The sequence below is a fragment of the Sinohyriopsis cumingii genome, chromosome 6 (assembly GCF_028554795.1).
Source record: "Sinohyriopsis cumingii isolate HCF-2022 chromosome 6, ASM2855479v2, whole genome shotgun sequence".
In the NCBI taxonomy this organism is placed as follows: Eukaryota; Metazoa; Mollusca; class Bivalvia; order Unionida; family Unionidae; genus Sinohyriopsis; species Sinohyriopsis cumingii.
Genome location: NC_142966.1, coordinates 163749499 through 163767831, shown reverse-complemented (window position 1 = coordinate 163767831; position 18333 = coordinate 163749499). Strand labels below are relative to the sequence as shown.

At 36.3% G+C, this 18333-nt stretch overlaps 1 protein-coding gene across 2 annotated transcripts; it reads right to left on the bottom strand.

The window, feature by feature from the left end:
• Positions 1-766: 766 nt before the first annotated feature.
• Positions 767-16939, bottom strand: LOC149798449 (ribitol 5-phosphate transferase FKRP-like). Of its 2 annotated transcripts, none has more exons than XM_089963638.1 (2): positions 16724-16939; positions 767-3426 (listed from the first exon to the last, which is right to left on the bottom strand). In XM_089963638.1, the coding sequence occupies exon 2, from the start codon at positions 3394-3396 to the stop codon at positions 1588-1590; it is 1809 nt and encodes a 602-aa protein (XP_089819764.1). In that variant the 5' UTR covers positions 3397-3426; positions 16724-16939; the 3' UTR covers positions 767-1587. The 2 variants fall into 2 exon arrangements, with proteins under 2 accessions (XP_089819764.1, XP_089819765.1); XM_089963639.1 differs by lacking the exon at positions 16724-16939 and adding an exon at positions 11031-11209.
• Positions 16940-18333: the final 1394 nt, after the last annotated feature.

The window sequence follows — 18333 nt, the reverse complement described above, 5'->3', positions numbered from 1 at the left end:
CATGTTTACATATATAAAAAATCACGTCCTTGATAAGAACCAATCATTTTACTCCGAGAATAAAAGTTGTTTAATTGACCATCAATCAAGGCCATGAACTAAGTCAAAAATAGAAACAAGTGTTTCCATTTTTAGGCTGTTATGGAAAGATTCAGGTCAAACTCAATTTTCTGGAAACTATCAAATTCCTTGTAAACAAAATTACATAACATTGACATGTAAAGAAAATAAAAAGATTCAAAAACCCACAAACAATCAAATCAAATCAAACAAAAATTAAATAAAACATCACGATGTACCACAATGATACAATCCAGAATATCTTTGAATGAGTTCTTAATAATCCTAAAGTAGTGTTTTAGTCCAAAAAATATATGAGCACATTTTAATTCCAATGAATATTTTTTTAAAAAATTCTTAGAATTATATCTTCAGACAACTATAAGTTCCGATCATAGACCCTAAAATAATGACATGAAACCGGAATGAATAAGTGTTTACCAAACCTCTCTATATACAAATACCCACTTGACCTATGACGCAATACACTTGTGTTATACCAAAATTTCCGATGGAAAATTACACTAACTCTCCAGCTTAAAATTATAGTCAACTTCTTGTTTACTGCGCAAAATCATGGCAAAAGTCGTGTAGGCAAAACTCCATTCACAACTCTCAATCCCACAGAATAAATTAAACATACACAACAGGAGCAGTATTTGTTTTACAAAATAATTTCACTGATATTGTCTTTTAAAAAAAAAAGAACGAGAGAGATGTTTTATTGGATTATTGATTTACTGGTGCTTAAATGCACACGAACACATGATAAGAATACATCGTCATGAGGTAACTGGAGCAAAATATCTGGCACAGACACACATCACAGCGGTCGACCCACCCAGTCTGGTCAAGATTCGAACCCGCACCATTCTGGTCGCGAGTATGGCACGCTTACCATTGAACCACGGCTGATCGATATCCTATAAATCATAAAAAATACGGACATCGTCTACAGAGTATGAGAAATCTATATGTCTTAGAGTACAAGTTGATGAGGATTTTGAAATAAGTATAAATATTCCATGTAATTTTACATCTAATATCAAAATAAATACATGTTCTGCTTCGTACGGCAAAAAAGCTTGTAATATTCAATGCATAGTTCTAATTATGTGTGCATCAAGAGTCCACGTCTGCTCTTGCCCTGACATGAATAATCCGGAGTCTAATCTCAGATATTTTGTATTATTAAATCCATATCCAGGCAAGCTCTTTGCCATTCAGAGTTCACACCATACATACATACATACATACATACATACATATATACATACGTACGTACGTACATACATACATGCACACATGCATGCATACATACATACATACGTACGTACGTACGTACATACACACACACACACACATACATACATACATACATACATACATACATACATACATACATACATACATACATACGTACGAGCTATTGAGAGACTTGGAAGGCAACAGTGATTTTTAAAAATATGTATAACTGTAGATAAGGGTTACTGAATCTTTGCTATACAGGATACGTTAAAATGTATGTCATGGTAGTGACAGCATGAACTGAATGTTTCCGTCGCCGTTGTATCTGTCAAAACAAGCATGGTCACCCGCCCTAGGACAATCAATGAACGTGTTTGTCTTGTAGTATTCCCATCCGCTTTTCTTTTCCATTACCATCCAGTGTAATGCATGCTGGTATATTTCATGCGCATAACGGTTACGTACAAACAATCCCGGGTTTCTAGGAACATTCACCCATCGCCCGGAAAATAAAACTTTGGTTGGTTTCAAGCCAGCTTCTATTAACAACTCAGAATCCATCACATGTTGACCATACATTTCTACGACCCAATTCTTGCTATTAACTGTAAATTTTCCACCTGCTGTTCTGTTGTCGGCACAACACCAAGTTCCTTTCAGGTCATTAAGTGTGTAACCAGCATCTGTAAAAGCTTGAGGCAATTTACTGAAAGTTGAATAATTTGAAGTTAAAAACGTCAGATCGCCATCTCTCTCCCATGGCAGTATTTTGTTAAATTTTACCGCTCCGAGCGCTGTTCCCTCTTGCAGCTCACAGATCATGCCCTCCTTTTCACAAGTCCGCATTATGAAAAGTATCATGTCTGCGAGTTCGTCTAAACAACAAGGATGGAGCGTATATGCTTTCTCCTTCTTGCAGTTGAAATTTGAACAATTGATTTCTATACTTTTCGATCCCGCCGGCTGGATGTATTTCGCTTTCCATTTGATTGCGAATGTCTCCCAATCCCTAGAAGTATCACTCACATTTGCTTCGACAGTGTGATACATGGCATCTGGGCATGTGATAATCTCAAGTCCTTTCTCTTTCAACCGCATGAATAAATCTTCAAACAGTCCTCCTTTCGTGGGAATGCTCAAATCGAACTGAAGTTCATTGGCCAAACTTGTCTTCATCACGAAAGGCCCTTTGACGTAATCGCAAAACTGGCATTCATGGATGGACTCATCATAGCCATCAAAGAAGTTGATGCTGTAGTTTCTGTAGTTCAACTGGAGACAACCTATCCTCCAGTGACCATTTGGTTCTCTGTACGAACCTGCAGCCACCGCTACATCCAGTGATTCAATTTCTCGAATCAAACGATCCAGTCGCGAGTCATTCGTAAACATATCTACGTTTCGTGCAATCAGGACATATTCCGTCCTTACTTCCTTCAACAACCTGTTCCAGACAATGCCTGGCGAGTCCGAGTTGTGTGCAGTGACCAGTTTAGCATTATTATATTTTCTACTAAAGTCATCAGGTTGATTATCCAAATTTTTTCCAGCCAGAATAATTGTGAATTTTTCGCTCCGTGATTTGAGGGAATCGAGAAGCTTCCTTGCAGCTAAATGGGCTTCATGCTCTGGCAATTCAATGAAGGTTACAATGGTTATAAGATCCTCCAGTTTTTTGCCACTAGGACAATCCGTAACTTGGAAACCTTGATAAAAGAAGGGATAACCATACGTTGTCCCTTCATAAGTTTCAGGACAAATATTGACTGCTTCCTTGACGGGTCGACTTTTCAGATCAGTTAAGTTGACCTGTAAATGATCTAATATTCCTTCCATTAGAGAAATGGCAGATTTTAGACTATCACTAGTCTTTGTTCCCCGAGCATGTCTTCTGGCTTTGTACATCAGCTGGGCAGTTTCAACTAGCTTTTGCCTGATCGGGTCATATAAGGAGCGATGTGTTAACTTGCTGATCAAGAGGTTCGTGTTGTCTTTTGTCCCTTCTTTAATTACTTTGGCGAAAAGGAACAAGGATATAAAAAGTGTTGGAACAAGGTACAAGTATTGCCATCGGTAACTGAGCACCATCTTGGTCTTTCAATTCGACGTGCGAATGTTCTGGAAAAAGAAGAAAAACATAGAAGGTCAAAATTTTTCAGGGATTTGTTTGTGCTAAAGGAGTCGGATCTTATCTCTCTTTCCAAAATGTAAGGCGGTAAGGATTACATGACTAAACCATGGCCGCTGATATATATATATATATATATATATATATATATATATATATATATATATATATATATATATATATATATATATATATATATATATATATAACATGGTCAACTGGCTCCAACATTGTATAAAAAAAACAACCATTCTCATGCTCAAACTTAGAATCATCTCAGACGTCACACGATTGGTTGGCTGAAATAAAGTACCTATCAATCAGACATCATAGTTTTGTGTTGCTTCCGAATCTGAATGTATTATCCGTGGGCCTGGACAAAAACCCGTTTGAATGTGTGCATTTTCCCCTCCCCAATATAAATAACCTTCTGTATATAATCGTCACAAAGTGGGGCACTTCTTCTTTAAAAAGTTATGTTTCCCGACGGACTTATTTTATTATATTTTAAACGGGTGTTTAGTGTTGGATCGGCATAAACATAATGGAAACAAATAACTAATTCAATAAAATCCCCTATGTCTAAACTGTTTTTTTAAGGAATGTTCTAGACCTACACGCCCTAGTAATTGATGCCATCTGGTAAATTATGTATCCTCGCTGACCAAAATGGAATCTAAACTTAAATGCAGCATTAGCAGCATATCTATAGGTTGACGAAGAACATATATGTAATCCATCTCGATATACAAAATAAATTAGTAAACTCTGTGATTCAGTGGTTAATGTGCCAGACACGCGACCAGAAGTCTGATGGTTCGAATCCTACCATAGGATAAAACGGCCCCACACACCCCGTGATGTTGCTGTGCAATGCCAATGCCTACAAAACTTGTGTTACCGCTGGGTCGGCCTCGTCTCGATTAAAGTATTCGCACACTGTCCCGATTGCTTGCAAAACACCACCACTCACCAGAACACATATACACACTGACTTAAAAAAAAAAAAACGAGCAGTTTGCCGTCGTATCAGGCAAGGTTAGACTGGTCCCCTATAGTACTTGCGGTATTTGCATATGGCCAGGTAACCCGGTTAAGACCAGGTCGGCTATCATGGCATGTCAGTGGCAATAAAATAAAAAAAAATAAAAAAATAAAAAATGCATGTATTTCCGTGTCGTAAAGCACCAAACAGATCAAAACAACAAACTACTAAACGAAACCAAATCTTCCGAAAGTACAGTATTTATCACAATAACGTCACACAGTCCATATAAACTTAACGCTCGCAGACTTTTATGACGATTCTCTATTTTATCTTTGTCATTTACCGCAAATACAACAAAAAATAATAATTTCGTTCACCAGTCTCAAGGTGCGTTTTAATAAGTACACAACGCAAGCGTAAGGACGCAAGCTACATTCCGGATAGGAGGTCTTCGCATTTCTTTAACATTATTTTATGAAGTACCACTGGTATGTTTGGCTATTGTTATATTTATCTTCCTTTAAACGTAAATATTTAGACAACATATTTCACAAACGATGAATAAGTTCAATATATTGTACCATAAACGGCGTTTTGGGGTAGCAAGTGGGGCGACCGCCCCAGGCCCCGCTCCTGAGGGGGCCCCGCGCTTCAGGCCTAAGGTCGTCCTTATGAGTTTGTCAAGCTATATTCTCCGCCAAATCGCGAAAGTTGATCTAGTCTGGAAATAATCAGTGTTTGCAGTAGCATACCAATCGAGATACCGATACTCTGGCCCCGCGCGGTCATGGTCGGCCCTAGGCCCCACTTACTCGTAACGCCGCCTCTGTATTGTACATATAATTTCAAACTGTGCATTATTATCGTAATCTTCATTTCCATAACAGTATTAACGATATATTTATATTAATTATTTGATTTAAGACTGTAACAGCTACGCACAAATGACCATTAAGCTATTCTGATGGGGTATTTGTCAGTCTTGAAAGCTATAAATTTACATAAAGTCATTCCTTTAATACAGAAGTAAAAAATTGAATTCGTTCCTAAACAGAAACAGTTTAGAAATTCAAACTAATCGAAAAATTCACAAATAATTTTCTGACTGGATATATATATATATATATATATATATATATATATATATATATATATATATATATATATATATACACACGATCGTCAGATTGGTTTAGAGGTCAAGACTACATAACAAAAGGGGTAAGATTGTAAGATTTCTTCAAAGGTGAGTCTAAATTTAGGTGCCATCTAGTAAAGTGGTTTGATTTGCTGGTCGGTCTATGTTAACACCCGACATTGATAAACAGGTGATGTTTGACACGTAATTGATCACCTATTTATCTTAGTTGGATGGAGGATCATCTTCGCAAGCCAAGGTTCCGATATTATAACCCTATCTACACCTTGACGAATCGAACAGATATATTTTAGTGCTTTGTCCTAGCGACGGTATTTGTACAAACACGGACAGGCAGCGGAAAATTGCTTATTTATCAGTCCATTCAAGTTGTGTGCTCCCCTTGTCTCGATCATTTAGGAACAGTGTTCAAATTTGAGCAACTTAATTTTGATTGCATGCGGCGACTTGTCGCCGTATCCAATAAAATTCACAGACCCGAAGCACAAAAATATCTGCTCGATACGCTAAGGTGTAGATAGGGTTATCATATCGGAACTTTGGCTAGCGAAGATGATGTAGGATCGGGGAGGGGGATTGAGCACTCTATGGTCCTTCAGAATGCCATGTATGCTCTCGAATTAATATGTACTGTTAAAGCAAATAACATGCTATCATTTATTCCCGAGATTTTCTCAACTTAACTTTGAACATTCTATAAATTTAGAATTAGAGATTTATAGCCAGGATAAAGGCTAATACCCGATCCTGCAGGAGTTTAGTAATCATCAAAGATGAAAGATCTATATGGACAAACACCGAGTAAACAACCTCTTTCAACGAACAAGTAAGCATTCGGACCACCTCTACTATTTCTGCGCAACAAAAATATGTCTCGGGGTAGTAATTTACAGGCAAGGCCGTCGTAAGGGCCTAGCGTATTGCCAACCGCCCGGCGCGGAAAGCAATGCCTGCAGAAAGTGAGGCGCCATTCGTAGATCATATTCTTTTATTCTGTAATTTACTTAAATGATAAACGAGGAACTTTTTCGTCAAAACACATATGTTTAGTTATTATTCTCTTGACTATTAGTACATTAAAAAATATACAGTTTGCAGTGAAAAGAAACCGCAGTCTATTTAGACCACAACTGTTACTTCTACGACTAGATTAACAACATGATGGACAGAGAAGTTACGAATATATCAATGCATTCGCAACTTAAATGTCAATCCTTGCATTTTAATTATTAGCAGCTGTCGGTATACATTCAATGTATGATCCGCAGAAGTGACCTCAAAGTTGTGAAGGACAAATGAGGCCAAGTAACGGCTTTTAATTGGATGAACACCACTGATCACACAAGGTAAAATTCTGAATTATTATCACCTACTGTCCTAACTATAATATAAATTTTCAATAAAGATAAGTAATCCTTCACATAGTTCTTTTTTAAAGATTGTATCTAACAAATTATAGCGTGACCTTTTTATTGAATACTAATCACACTCAGTCTCGCTGAAAAAAGGGCACTTACATACACATGTATATCTGTTTATTCACCTATTTACATGCATGTGCGTGATTGTGCATATGAGTTCTTAAGACATTCCTCTGCTCTTTTGTTTCTTCAAGAAAGGACATACTTTTTTACAGTTGTTTTGTTGAATTATTTAGGTTAGCCTAACACTGCTTTCCATTGAATTAAAAAGCACATACTTCAAAGAAAAGCTATAGGATGAGATAGGATTTTTAATATATATATATATATATATATATATATATATATATATATATATATATATATATATATATATATATGTGTGTGTGTGTGTGTGTATATATATATATATATATATATATATATATATATATATATATATATATATATAAAGTTTTGGAATACAAGGAGGCGGTCGCTAACAAGGACATCATCGTTTGTCGCCAAAAGGTTTGATAGTGAAACGTGTGTATAATCTAGGTATGGTAAGTAAATTAAGGACATGGATTCTTACATATAGTTGAATCCTTCTTATAATTGATACTATCCAAGATCTTGCCGGTATGACGCTCCACTGTAACCTTTGCTTGAATCAAATAAAAACACGGTTGCTAAGGTTTCAACAAATCACTTGAGGGCCATAACTCTGTAAATATGGTTTAAAAAAATATGCTGTCATCAAACTCATTCGAGACTGTGTAAGATGAAGTTCCATAATTCAAACAAAACTTGCAATTTTAAGAGTGTTTACAAGCAAGTTGGACGCCTATTCCAAGTCTATCAAGAGTGGGACGTCTATTCTAAAGGAATCAAGAGTGGTACGTCTATTCTAAGTCAATCAGAAGCTTTAGTTCTGTAAAAGACGGTAAAATTCTGATGATCGTCGAATTCTGGCGAAACGTTGATAATGTCATTTGGCTTCGCGAGAAATTTGACTGAAAAAAGATCGAAAACTTGAATGTTTACAAATCAATGGGATACGCATTCTAAGTCAATGAAGCGATCACAACTTTTTAAAATATACAGTAAGGTGCGAAACTTGTGAGACCAAATGTGAGTTTTGGCAAAAGTATGCAAAAGCCATAATTGCTCGGTCTCAGTTACAAAATGCAATTGCAGATATATGGTGTGTTTGGTGTATTGTATCGTGATACTTTAACTGAACTATTACAATGTGGTAACACTATTCAGGGCGAGGAGCTCTCTTGGTGAAAACAAGTAGACATGTATATATGAAGATCGTAAGGGACATCAATCTATCCCAGAGTTCCGTGTGCTCTACTGTGCACAACGAACTCGGGTAGAGCTAACTGTACGATTAGCATTGATCTGATGTGCCAGCGTAAAATATTATTAGAAACTTTAAGTACACGTGCCGAATACAAAGGGATTAGCGTAATTATGATCATGGAATTGAGACAGACAGACAGACGAACAAAGTAAACACTAGTTTTTTTTGTTGTCGTTGAGTGTCAATCTGCAAACACTCTCATCCCTCAGAGTTTCAAATATCCATACCCGCTAGTTTCACAAAGTCTGTAACCGTTCTGATCGTACTAAGATCTGTAAATTGGCTTAATGTGCTGGTGCAGAAATCTTGAATAAAAAATGCTACGTTTAAATAAGAGAAAGACTAGATGAATAAAATTACTATATTGAAAACAAATATAAAGCAGAAAGGTACACAAAAATGAACGAAGATAACTATTGCGGAATCAATGATGATACACAAAGAAGCACAACCTGCAATAAAAGCGTAAAAACATCTGTAAAGAAAAGCAGATTAAAATGCGCGCACCCTGAGAAACAACTGCGGTTACATTAAAAAAAAAAAAACCTTACTACTGGAGCTGTGAACGGCCATAGCCGAGAGAGTTAGAGGGTTGAGAAGGTTTGAAACCTGTAGGCGGAGGTTTCAATCCACACCGTCACAAAGAGGATTTTCCCATACCTTATGGAAAATTTGAGTTGCCAAAACAACAATAACTGCACGTTATTGTCACGGACTTGCTGTAATGCAGGTAAAAAAAAACAACAAAGCAAAAATAAGCACCCTTCACAAGACACAACATGGCAATTTCATTAAAATCAGACTTCTGCTGTACTACGTGAAGATGTTACAGCGACCGCTTAATGGTCATGTTCTGGTGACCTTTGAATTAAGCCAATGGAAATTCTGCTTTCAGAAATCTGAAAGTGAATGGAATCGTTGGCATACCTTGATGCGCTTCAGCCATACTGCTCTGTCTCCCAAACTCAAAGGTACAAGACTTCGTCTAATTAGCTGATAAAATCAGCAATTATGCTACTAACATAGGTCACCAGAACATGACCCCTACGTGATCGTTGTCAGATCTTCACGTAGGACGTTGGAGATCTGATTTTAATCAGATTGAATAATATCCTATAATCATATTTATTCTCTAATTACGGATTCAATTTCCATTTAAATGTCTGCATACTAGAAATTATAAATTCCAAAGTGTATCGTCCACATTTAATACGCCGTAACCAGTGCCGGATTTAGACATAGCGAGGACCTAAGCTATGGGAAGCTGTAGAGGCCCTATTTGGGTCCTAAGCTATGGGAAGCTGTAGAGGCCCTATTTGGGACCTAAGCTATGGGAAGCTGTAGAGGCCCTATTTGGGACCTAAGCTATGGGAAGCTGTAGAGGCCCTATTTGGGACCTAAGCTATGGGAAGCTGTAGAGGCCCTATTTGGGACCTAAGCTATCGGAAGCTGTAGAGGCCCTATTTGGGACCTAAGCTATGGGAAGCTGTAGAGGCCCTATTTGGTATAAAATAAATTTGAGAGGACCCTTCAGACTGTGAGTTCAGACTGTAAGGCCTAAACTGTAGCTTGTTTAGCTTATGCCTAAATCCGGCACTGACCATAACGAGAATGTGTGCATCTTTATCATATTTTAAAAACATGGTATGACCACTGGAAGTTAGTGGGAACGACATAATCCAGAGTAAATAACTTGTATAAGAGGTATTAACAATATGCTACCATCTCCACAATCAATAAGATAACAACCGACCGACCATCAGTAAACAACAACTGACACTGAAAGCATTCGCCAATAGCAGTTCAATCGGAAAGATACTTAACTAATTCATATGACACAACACAACTTTTTGATGATAGTCAGGCGGGAAATTTTGCATCGATTTGCCCGAAGGCTTATTGACGCGTGAGTGAGGTAGGGCAGATGGTAAATTTGTATATCGATATGTTGGATATATGATCTAGCACTTTGATAATTTCCATGTTTTTTAAATACATATGTTTATTGGTGGTCGATGTTTTCAACAGGCTGAGAGGCCGACCTTGATAGATTAATTAACTGTTATGACCATTGATATTCAAAGTCTTGTTTGTATGGAGTGTTTCTGTGCAAATTAAGCGCATTATTGTTCAACTCAAACAACTATGATATTCTTTCTCATTACTGGTGAATATTAACTATACCAAAGTAAAATAATTTTGGATCTGAGATTTTGCTACCTGAGCATCATGGCCGGTGCAAGGATATTTTGCGCCCTGGGCGAACCTTCCACCTTGCGCCCCCCCCCCCATCCCCCGGATATAGCTTATTATAAACTTTTTATTAGTATTAATACACGTTCGGCTTGATAAGTTATTAATTTCATTATTTAGTCTTCATATTTAATAATAATAATAAATGAACAATCTGACAGTACTTCTTTTTTGGCGCCCCCCCCCCCCCCCCTTTGAGTTAAACCGGCGCTGCTAAGCACACTAATACTGTTTTCCAAAATGGGCGAGTAGTTCGAAGCAAAATGGAGTACCATAAAAAATTGGACATCGAAACCATTTTTACCTGGTGGGCGGTTCTATCAGGGGTTTAAGAGATATAGTAAGATAAGTGGGGAGACAAACAACTTATATACAATTATGTGCATTATTAGAAGAAGATAAAAGCAAACATTTCAACCCACCCGGCTCATATAGTCGTCATATATGAAACCCTGATCCACGTATATGCAGACAGCACGTCCATGAACTTAAATTATGATCACTCCACTCTAGATTGAAGACGGCTGGCTCACCTCTAACAACCTTTTCTTTGTAGCATAGTGAAACAATATGTCGAGCAAAGTTCTATCTCAATCCATACAATTTAGTATGCTTCTGACCTGTATATTCTGACCCACGTAACCTCTAGGTAAAATTGCCTGTACGAACTTGTGCCCCATATCCATGACATGAACCTGTGTTGTAAACGTTTGCCATATAGATGTTGGAGACTTAATCATGTGCTAAACGACATCCAAAACAACAGGCATACGCTTAAAACCATTTCTCTTAGTATGGCTTTTTACTGAATATGACAATTTCATATTTTTCTAAATTTTGGAATTTATATTTTACCCATATCATTTGTAAATTTGCTGATTATATCATTTGATTTAATTTGGACCACTCCAATACACCTGAAATGGAAGAGTAAGCTCCCCCCTTTCAACTCCGATGATTCTTCTAAATGGACCTAAACTTACCAACCTTAGAGAAGCGGGTCTAATATATGATTCATTATGCCCGTCCATCGTTATCTCTATCCGTCCATACAACCGTCCTTGCGTATGTGTGTTCGACATCTTTCTCTGGATTGTAATGATTACTTCAATACACCTTTTAAAACAAACTTTTCATGTGGCTGCATGATCTTAACATAAATCATTATCGCACATAAAATTGGGTCCTTGTGACCTACTTTCCATTGTTTTGTAAACTTTACTTCAAGTCGTGTGTAGACTCTCATTCTAATACCTCTTAACTTATTGTTACCGTAATTGCAATGTGTAAATAACTTGGTATGCACGTGCGTCGCGTATGATGGATGAGTGTGACTCCATATCATGTGCCATCTTTCATATTATTCCATTTTGTCCGGATGTCATTTTTCTGACCAATCAACAATCTGATAGCGACCGACCAATCAGTAGCTTCATGAATTTGTTGTTTCCAACCACCACGAAAAATATTAATTTCTAGAGAAATGTTTGTGTATTTGTACTTGTATTTTGACTTCTAATTTTTAATAGGCAGTTAACCGAATTACCTAATTCTAAAGGAGAGGTCATATGAAGGTGAGAATGGTATCATATGAACTGTCACGATTTGCAGGGCTGCAAACAAATATAACATGTTAATTTATTCACTAAACAAAAATTGTTCCGTCAGCCTAAATACTTATCTGTGAAGGAGAGGTCACATGAAAGTGAGGATTGGCTCATATGAACTGTCACGCTCTGTAGGCTTCCACAAAATATAACATGTTAATGTATTCATTAATTACAAACTTAAATAGATGTTTCCACCGTAATTTACTTTCAGACATTCCTGCTGTTTAATTTGCGTTGTATCTCTGTTTTCTCAGGAACTCTTTTTTTGTCCCCTTTGATCGATCGTGGTTCTAACTGGCTGCTGTAAATATCTGACAGAAGATTTACAACTTGGTAAAATCATTTCCTGTTTTTTTTTGTGTCCAGCTTAAAATTCTTTAAAAAGTACTTTCGTATTTCGTTGTTGCTATAAAGGTTGTGTTAACATCTTATCTGAACTACCCTTGTTTAAGGTTTGTATTGATTTTCTGACTATTTCTTGGATATACCGTGTTTTTACTCCAATGCTCCAATGTTAAAGTGTGGCTTCGTTATCTTATCTAACATCTATCATGTTTGAAAGGTTTTATGAATCTTCCATTAAAGCTGCAGATAAAAAACTTTTATTTCCGAAGTTAGACAAATTTATTTATGTATGTACTTTTATATCGGCGTGAGCTCTTGTAAAACACTGTTGTCTCAGTCTTAAAAAGGGTAGTCAAATGTACGACCAAAATTGTTTCCAACAGCTGCCATTTTCGTACTATTTAAATGGATTATTAAAACAATTTTAAAAAATGAAAAAGAACTAAGTTTCACAGGACAAAAAAAAGCTGTAGCTGTATGTCCCCTAATATTCAAGGATACAAACAAGAATTCAACATTAGGAAAGGAAAGGGAACCTAACTGACATAGTTTTGAGAAGAAAAAACCCAGACAAAAAGCAAATAAATAAAACATTATGTCTTTGTTAATAAGGTCTTTGTTAATGCAGGATCAGGCAAATGTCCATGAGACTGTAAAATGTTTTCATCCTGACAATAACTTATCTGATGAATAAATTTGTACAAATTGATGATTTGAAGGAGTTACATTCCCAGACGAAACAAGGTTAGATGACATGACATCACAGTAGATACTAAACCGGGTTTTGATATTGTTGAGGTAGGAATTACCTCTATCAGCACCGAACGTAAGTTTGATAACATTCAAGAACATCAGTTTTAAAAGACAATAGAGGAAAGAGTAAAACGCAGAAAATTAATGCTAAATACATATCGTATTGATCAGAGGTACGCGTTATTACCATTTTACCGTTTAACCGCAGTATTTGTTCCCTGGTGGTACGTACCAGGGTATTTTCTTACTGTACCGATACGTCGTTAGTTTCCGTCAGAAAGGAATATACGGACATTTTTCCAAGTAATCTTCTTAAGAATTAATTGATATTAACAGAATGTTTGAATTTTTCATGAGAAATTAATTTTTAAAAATAATTTATATTTGCATAAAGTTAATTCATCACAAATTTTTGAATATTACAAATATAAGTCTATTATGATCCTTTAATCACACGGTCTTTTATCACTTTCGTTGAAAATAACTTTAAAAAAGGATTTTCCACCTGTTGTTTAACTTGCTAGGACGAAAATAAATTATATAGGAAGCAAGGACATTTAAGAACTAAAAAACCCATTTTCAGAAGTTTGAAAGAAATTAAAATAATAACAAATGTTGAAGAATCTTACAGTGCAAATAAATCTACAATGACAAAGGAGTTTACGTAGCATGTTAAAAGATTTAAAGTAAAATAAAATACGTAACTCTTACATGTTGGAATTTTAGCTGTTTCATTTACGCACATAAGTGAAAAGTTATATCACGACGGCAGGTTTACCCAAATAGAAAATTTGTTTCACAAACCCAATTGGTAACAGAAGTGGGAGAACTATCCATTTCGTTGCTTAATAACATAGTTTGTTCTTGGAAATGACAACATTTCCAGTAGTCTGAAAAGCAAAATATTCTACTGCATCAATCATAAGAATGAAAGTGTATATCACAGGTAAATTTAAAACCATGAGATGTAAATAAACAAAGTCAGGAAGGGAATGAGTGCAAATGTTACGATGTAATTTTTTTAAAGGAATTTTTAGAATGTATGATATTTGGAGTTGTAATTTGAATTTATATAATTTTAATAAAAGTATGATTTTTGGAATTGTAATTTAAACTCACATAAGAAAGAAAATTATTGTTAGAAATTTTGTACTAACTGATTTTACAACAAGCCATCAGTACTACAGCTATATATTGTAAAACAAGTAGATGCTGTTCTTTCACTCTATATTGTGGCTCTACGCCAGCGATGTTTCTAATAAAACTATACCCATTACAAACTATGATTTACGAATTTACAGACATTGGTGTAAACAAAAGCTAGTCGGGTCTGAGTGTACATGTAGCAGGTGTCTGACGAAACCAGGTATGCGTGATCTAAGGTTAAAATGAAGCTGGAGATTGTAAGGTATGCCCTATTATGGTACAGCCGACGTCTCGCAGAAGGAATTACATCACAATTAATACTTCCAGTTCAGTACCCACGAATGTAGTTCTAGTCTATTTTTAGAACATTTTTTCCTCTCTCATTTTGGTGGTGATAGAAGAGTTTTATTTATGCATTTTTGGTAGGGATTTGAAGGTAACTGTTTATTCTTGATAATATGAGCTCAGGGTGTTGTTGTCTGTATGTATTTTGGCGACAGTGCACAGTGAGTAATAAGGCCTTGGTGATGATCCGGAAGTGAAATTCGTGTTCTGGTTACATGTTGTTATGTTGACAGTCAATAATCTAAAAAAAAGAGCAGGTCAACCTTTGACAAGAACTTCACCGTGAAGTCATCTTTGAAGGTATTTTAGATTAACATATGATTTGCATTGATTGTCACACAGTGGGAAGGTCAGTACTGAGAAACAAATGTAGAGAACATATAGTAAAATTAATTGTGTACTATGTCCAGAATAGGAATCACTATATATACCCTACGCCCCCACGGCTTCGTCAAGAATTGACTTTACGCGAGATGATAGATCGCTCCGCCTACGAAATCACGTGACATGACCACCTGTTAACCTCCGACAAGCATGCAGTATTTGGCAAAAAAGATATGCTTCAGTTTAAGTGATACGTTTATTAAAATGATTTGTATTATTCTTAAAACTGTAAAATTACAACGTAGCATAATTATACTACAGTAGACAATATTTGTATTTGTAGTTCAAGTTCGTATAGTAATAACCTACGTGTTTTATTTCAGTAATTAATAAAAAATCAATTTCAAAGCTGCCCGAGAACTTAGTCATGTAAACAAAAATTCGCTGCAAAAGATGCTAATGTATTTAGTATATAATCTTATCCTTATTAATTTTATCTGGCTTAAGTTGATGCTGCCTTGGAAGTAAATGAATTAAAAATTAATAACAAAATCGCAAATAATTACTGTTTCGAAATATACTGTTGTACATAATAATTTTAAAGTTCTACTGTGTTCGTCAAACGGAATTCTGATTAATGATGTCGGTTGATGTAAACATGTAAATGCATACTTAATATATCGGACTATAATTATCTGAAATCATTGTTTTTGTATTTCTTTATGTTTACATTTTTGTATCCCCAACCCTTCTTCTGCCCATTGAGAAAGTAAAGAGTCACTCATATGTACATAACCTCTGCCGGTTATTTTCACAAGCTATGGTTTGCCTCACAAACTGAAAAACGAACACAACAGTTGTAACTGCGCCGTCGATACGATGTCACCCGATGCAAGGACACAAAACGATTGCAGTGGCTGTCGTAAGACCACTCACACATCTCACCTGTGTGTCCGCATTAGTTCCAGTCTCAGCTCGGACATGTGGCTATGTGCAAAAGATTGCAAGTGGTTTCCCGTGTGTCGCTGGTTCTTTTCAGAGTTTTCCCTGGTTCTTCCTCCACCAAATATACTGGCGGCCATATATAGCCTATCACATGCCGAAAAATGGCCGTAACCCACCCCCTCCACAAAATCATCTGAAAATACTACCGGCTACAAGTACAACCCACGCCATTCATAGCGATACTAACTTCTGAGCGAACACAAACGTGGGTCTAAAATTGGGAACAATAATTAAATAAAAATACAAACAAGTTACGCTTTGCAAAATTAAATTCGTACATGATAACCTTGTTAGAGTCATGTTACAGAATCCGATTCAGATTTATTTCCTCAATGCTTAATGGGTACAATAAAAGATTACATGAATAAAGAAGCAACATGTCAACAGATAACAGATGCAACGTGCAGACACGCTAACAGGCAACACACAGACGACAAATAAATTAACTACAAATTTAATTACTATCTATCTATCTATCTATATATATATATATCTATATATATATATATATATATATATATATATATATATATATATATATATATATATATATATATATATGCAAAGATGAATCTGTGTAAGCTTACCTTATTTAAATGACGTTGCAATTACAGCAATAGAACTAAAGTGCACTCCGATGTCCTGACGCTAATGTTATCTTTTTATCACGTGACTTTCTCTACTCTGATAACCTTCTTTACAGTATCAAACAAACACTCACATGTTATTCCTTTGCTTAGATACACAATAACGTGTGACTCATTTCATAAGCAAGACAAATACATAGATTATTTCATTCTTCTTGGCTGGGGTCTTGTAATACCCTCAATGTGAATATTGCGAATCCGCTTGATTTTGTTTCCTGTACGTCCTTCTTGCCATACAGAAATATAAACCCTCACTTGACATAAGTAAATGAAACATAACAGATTACATAATAACATAACAACCACAAGGATTTTTCACTAATTATTTTAGCTATTTGTTTTCTTTATCAGTTATATATGGGAAGGAACAAATCACGTGCCATGCCTTTTTACATTGTTGTTGTTGTTCTAGGGTTTAACGCCATTTTTCAGCACAAGATAGGCTATACATGGTGGCCAGTATAACTGGTGGAGGAAGAACCCTGGAAAACCCAGGGAAGAACAACCGACCCATGAGAAGCTACTGGCAGGCTTTCCCACGTACCCACGCTAGCCGAGCCTTGGACTCGAACCCATGCAGACAGAGGTGAGATGGCAGTGATCCGGAACGGTGAGAGGTTTAGACCACTCGGCCACTCGGGGCCCACCTTTTTATATAGTCCTGTATAAATTCATGTGTGTAAAAAGCTATATTTTATGTTGGAAGAGATTGAAGTCAGCAAAATAGCAATCTAGTAGTCCGTGGAGAATAAATGTAACTATTATAGACTAAAATGTGTATTAATTATGTGAATTATACCTTTACTTTAAGGCAAATTAGACTTTTAAAAAATATATCATTTGGACATCTACTAATAAATATCATATATAGTATTGCCGTCTCAGTATTGCTATTTTACTCACGCACGCGTACTTCGACTTAAGTATATTAGTTTCGTGCTTCACTGTTTGCACACATAATCGTTTAGGTATGTGGGATTTCCTATATTCGCTAGCCAAGGTTCGATATGATAACCCTAGCTACACTAGGCGTATCGAGCAGATATTTCTGTGCGTCGGGTCTGTGAACTTCATTGGATGCGGCGGCAAGCCACGTCATCCAATAAAGATTAATCTGTTCAAATTTGAACACCGTTCCTACATGATTGAGCACGCAACTTGAATGGACTGATAAATGAGCATTTTGCCACTGCCGATCCATGTTTGTACAAATACCTTTCACTGAAATACACGTGTAATGCCTTCACTCCTTTACGTAGTCATACTTTCGATGTTAAACTTACAAAGTATCCTTTTTAAGCCAATTGCCTTCACCAATGCACCGCTGTTACACGCTATCGGTTAGTTGGCATTACATACTAAGGGAGGCAACTCATGAAATCCAATAGATGTCGCTAGGACAAAGCACTAAATATATGTTCGATCCGCCAAGGTGTCGATATGGTTACCGTATCGGAACCTTGGCTAGCGAAGATGGGGATTTCCTGGTCTCTCTCTTTAGTAGCTGGGTACTGCACATTGGGCACTTCGCTTCGAGAACCACTTCTAGA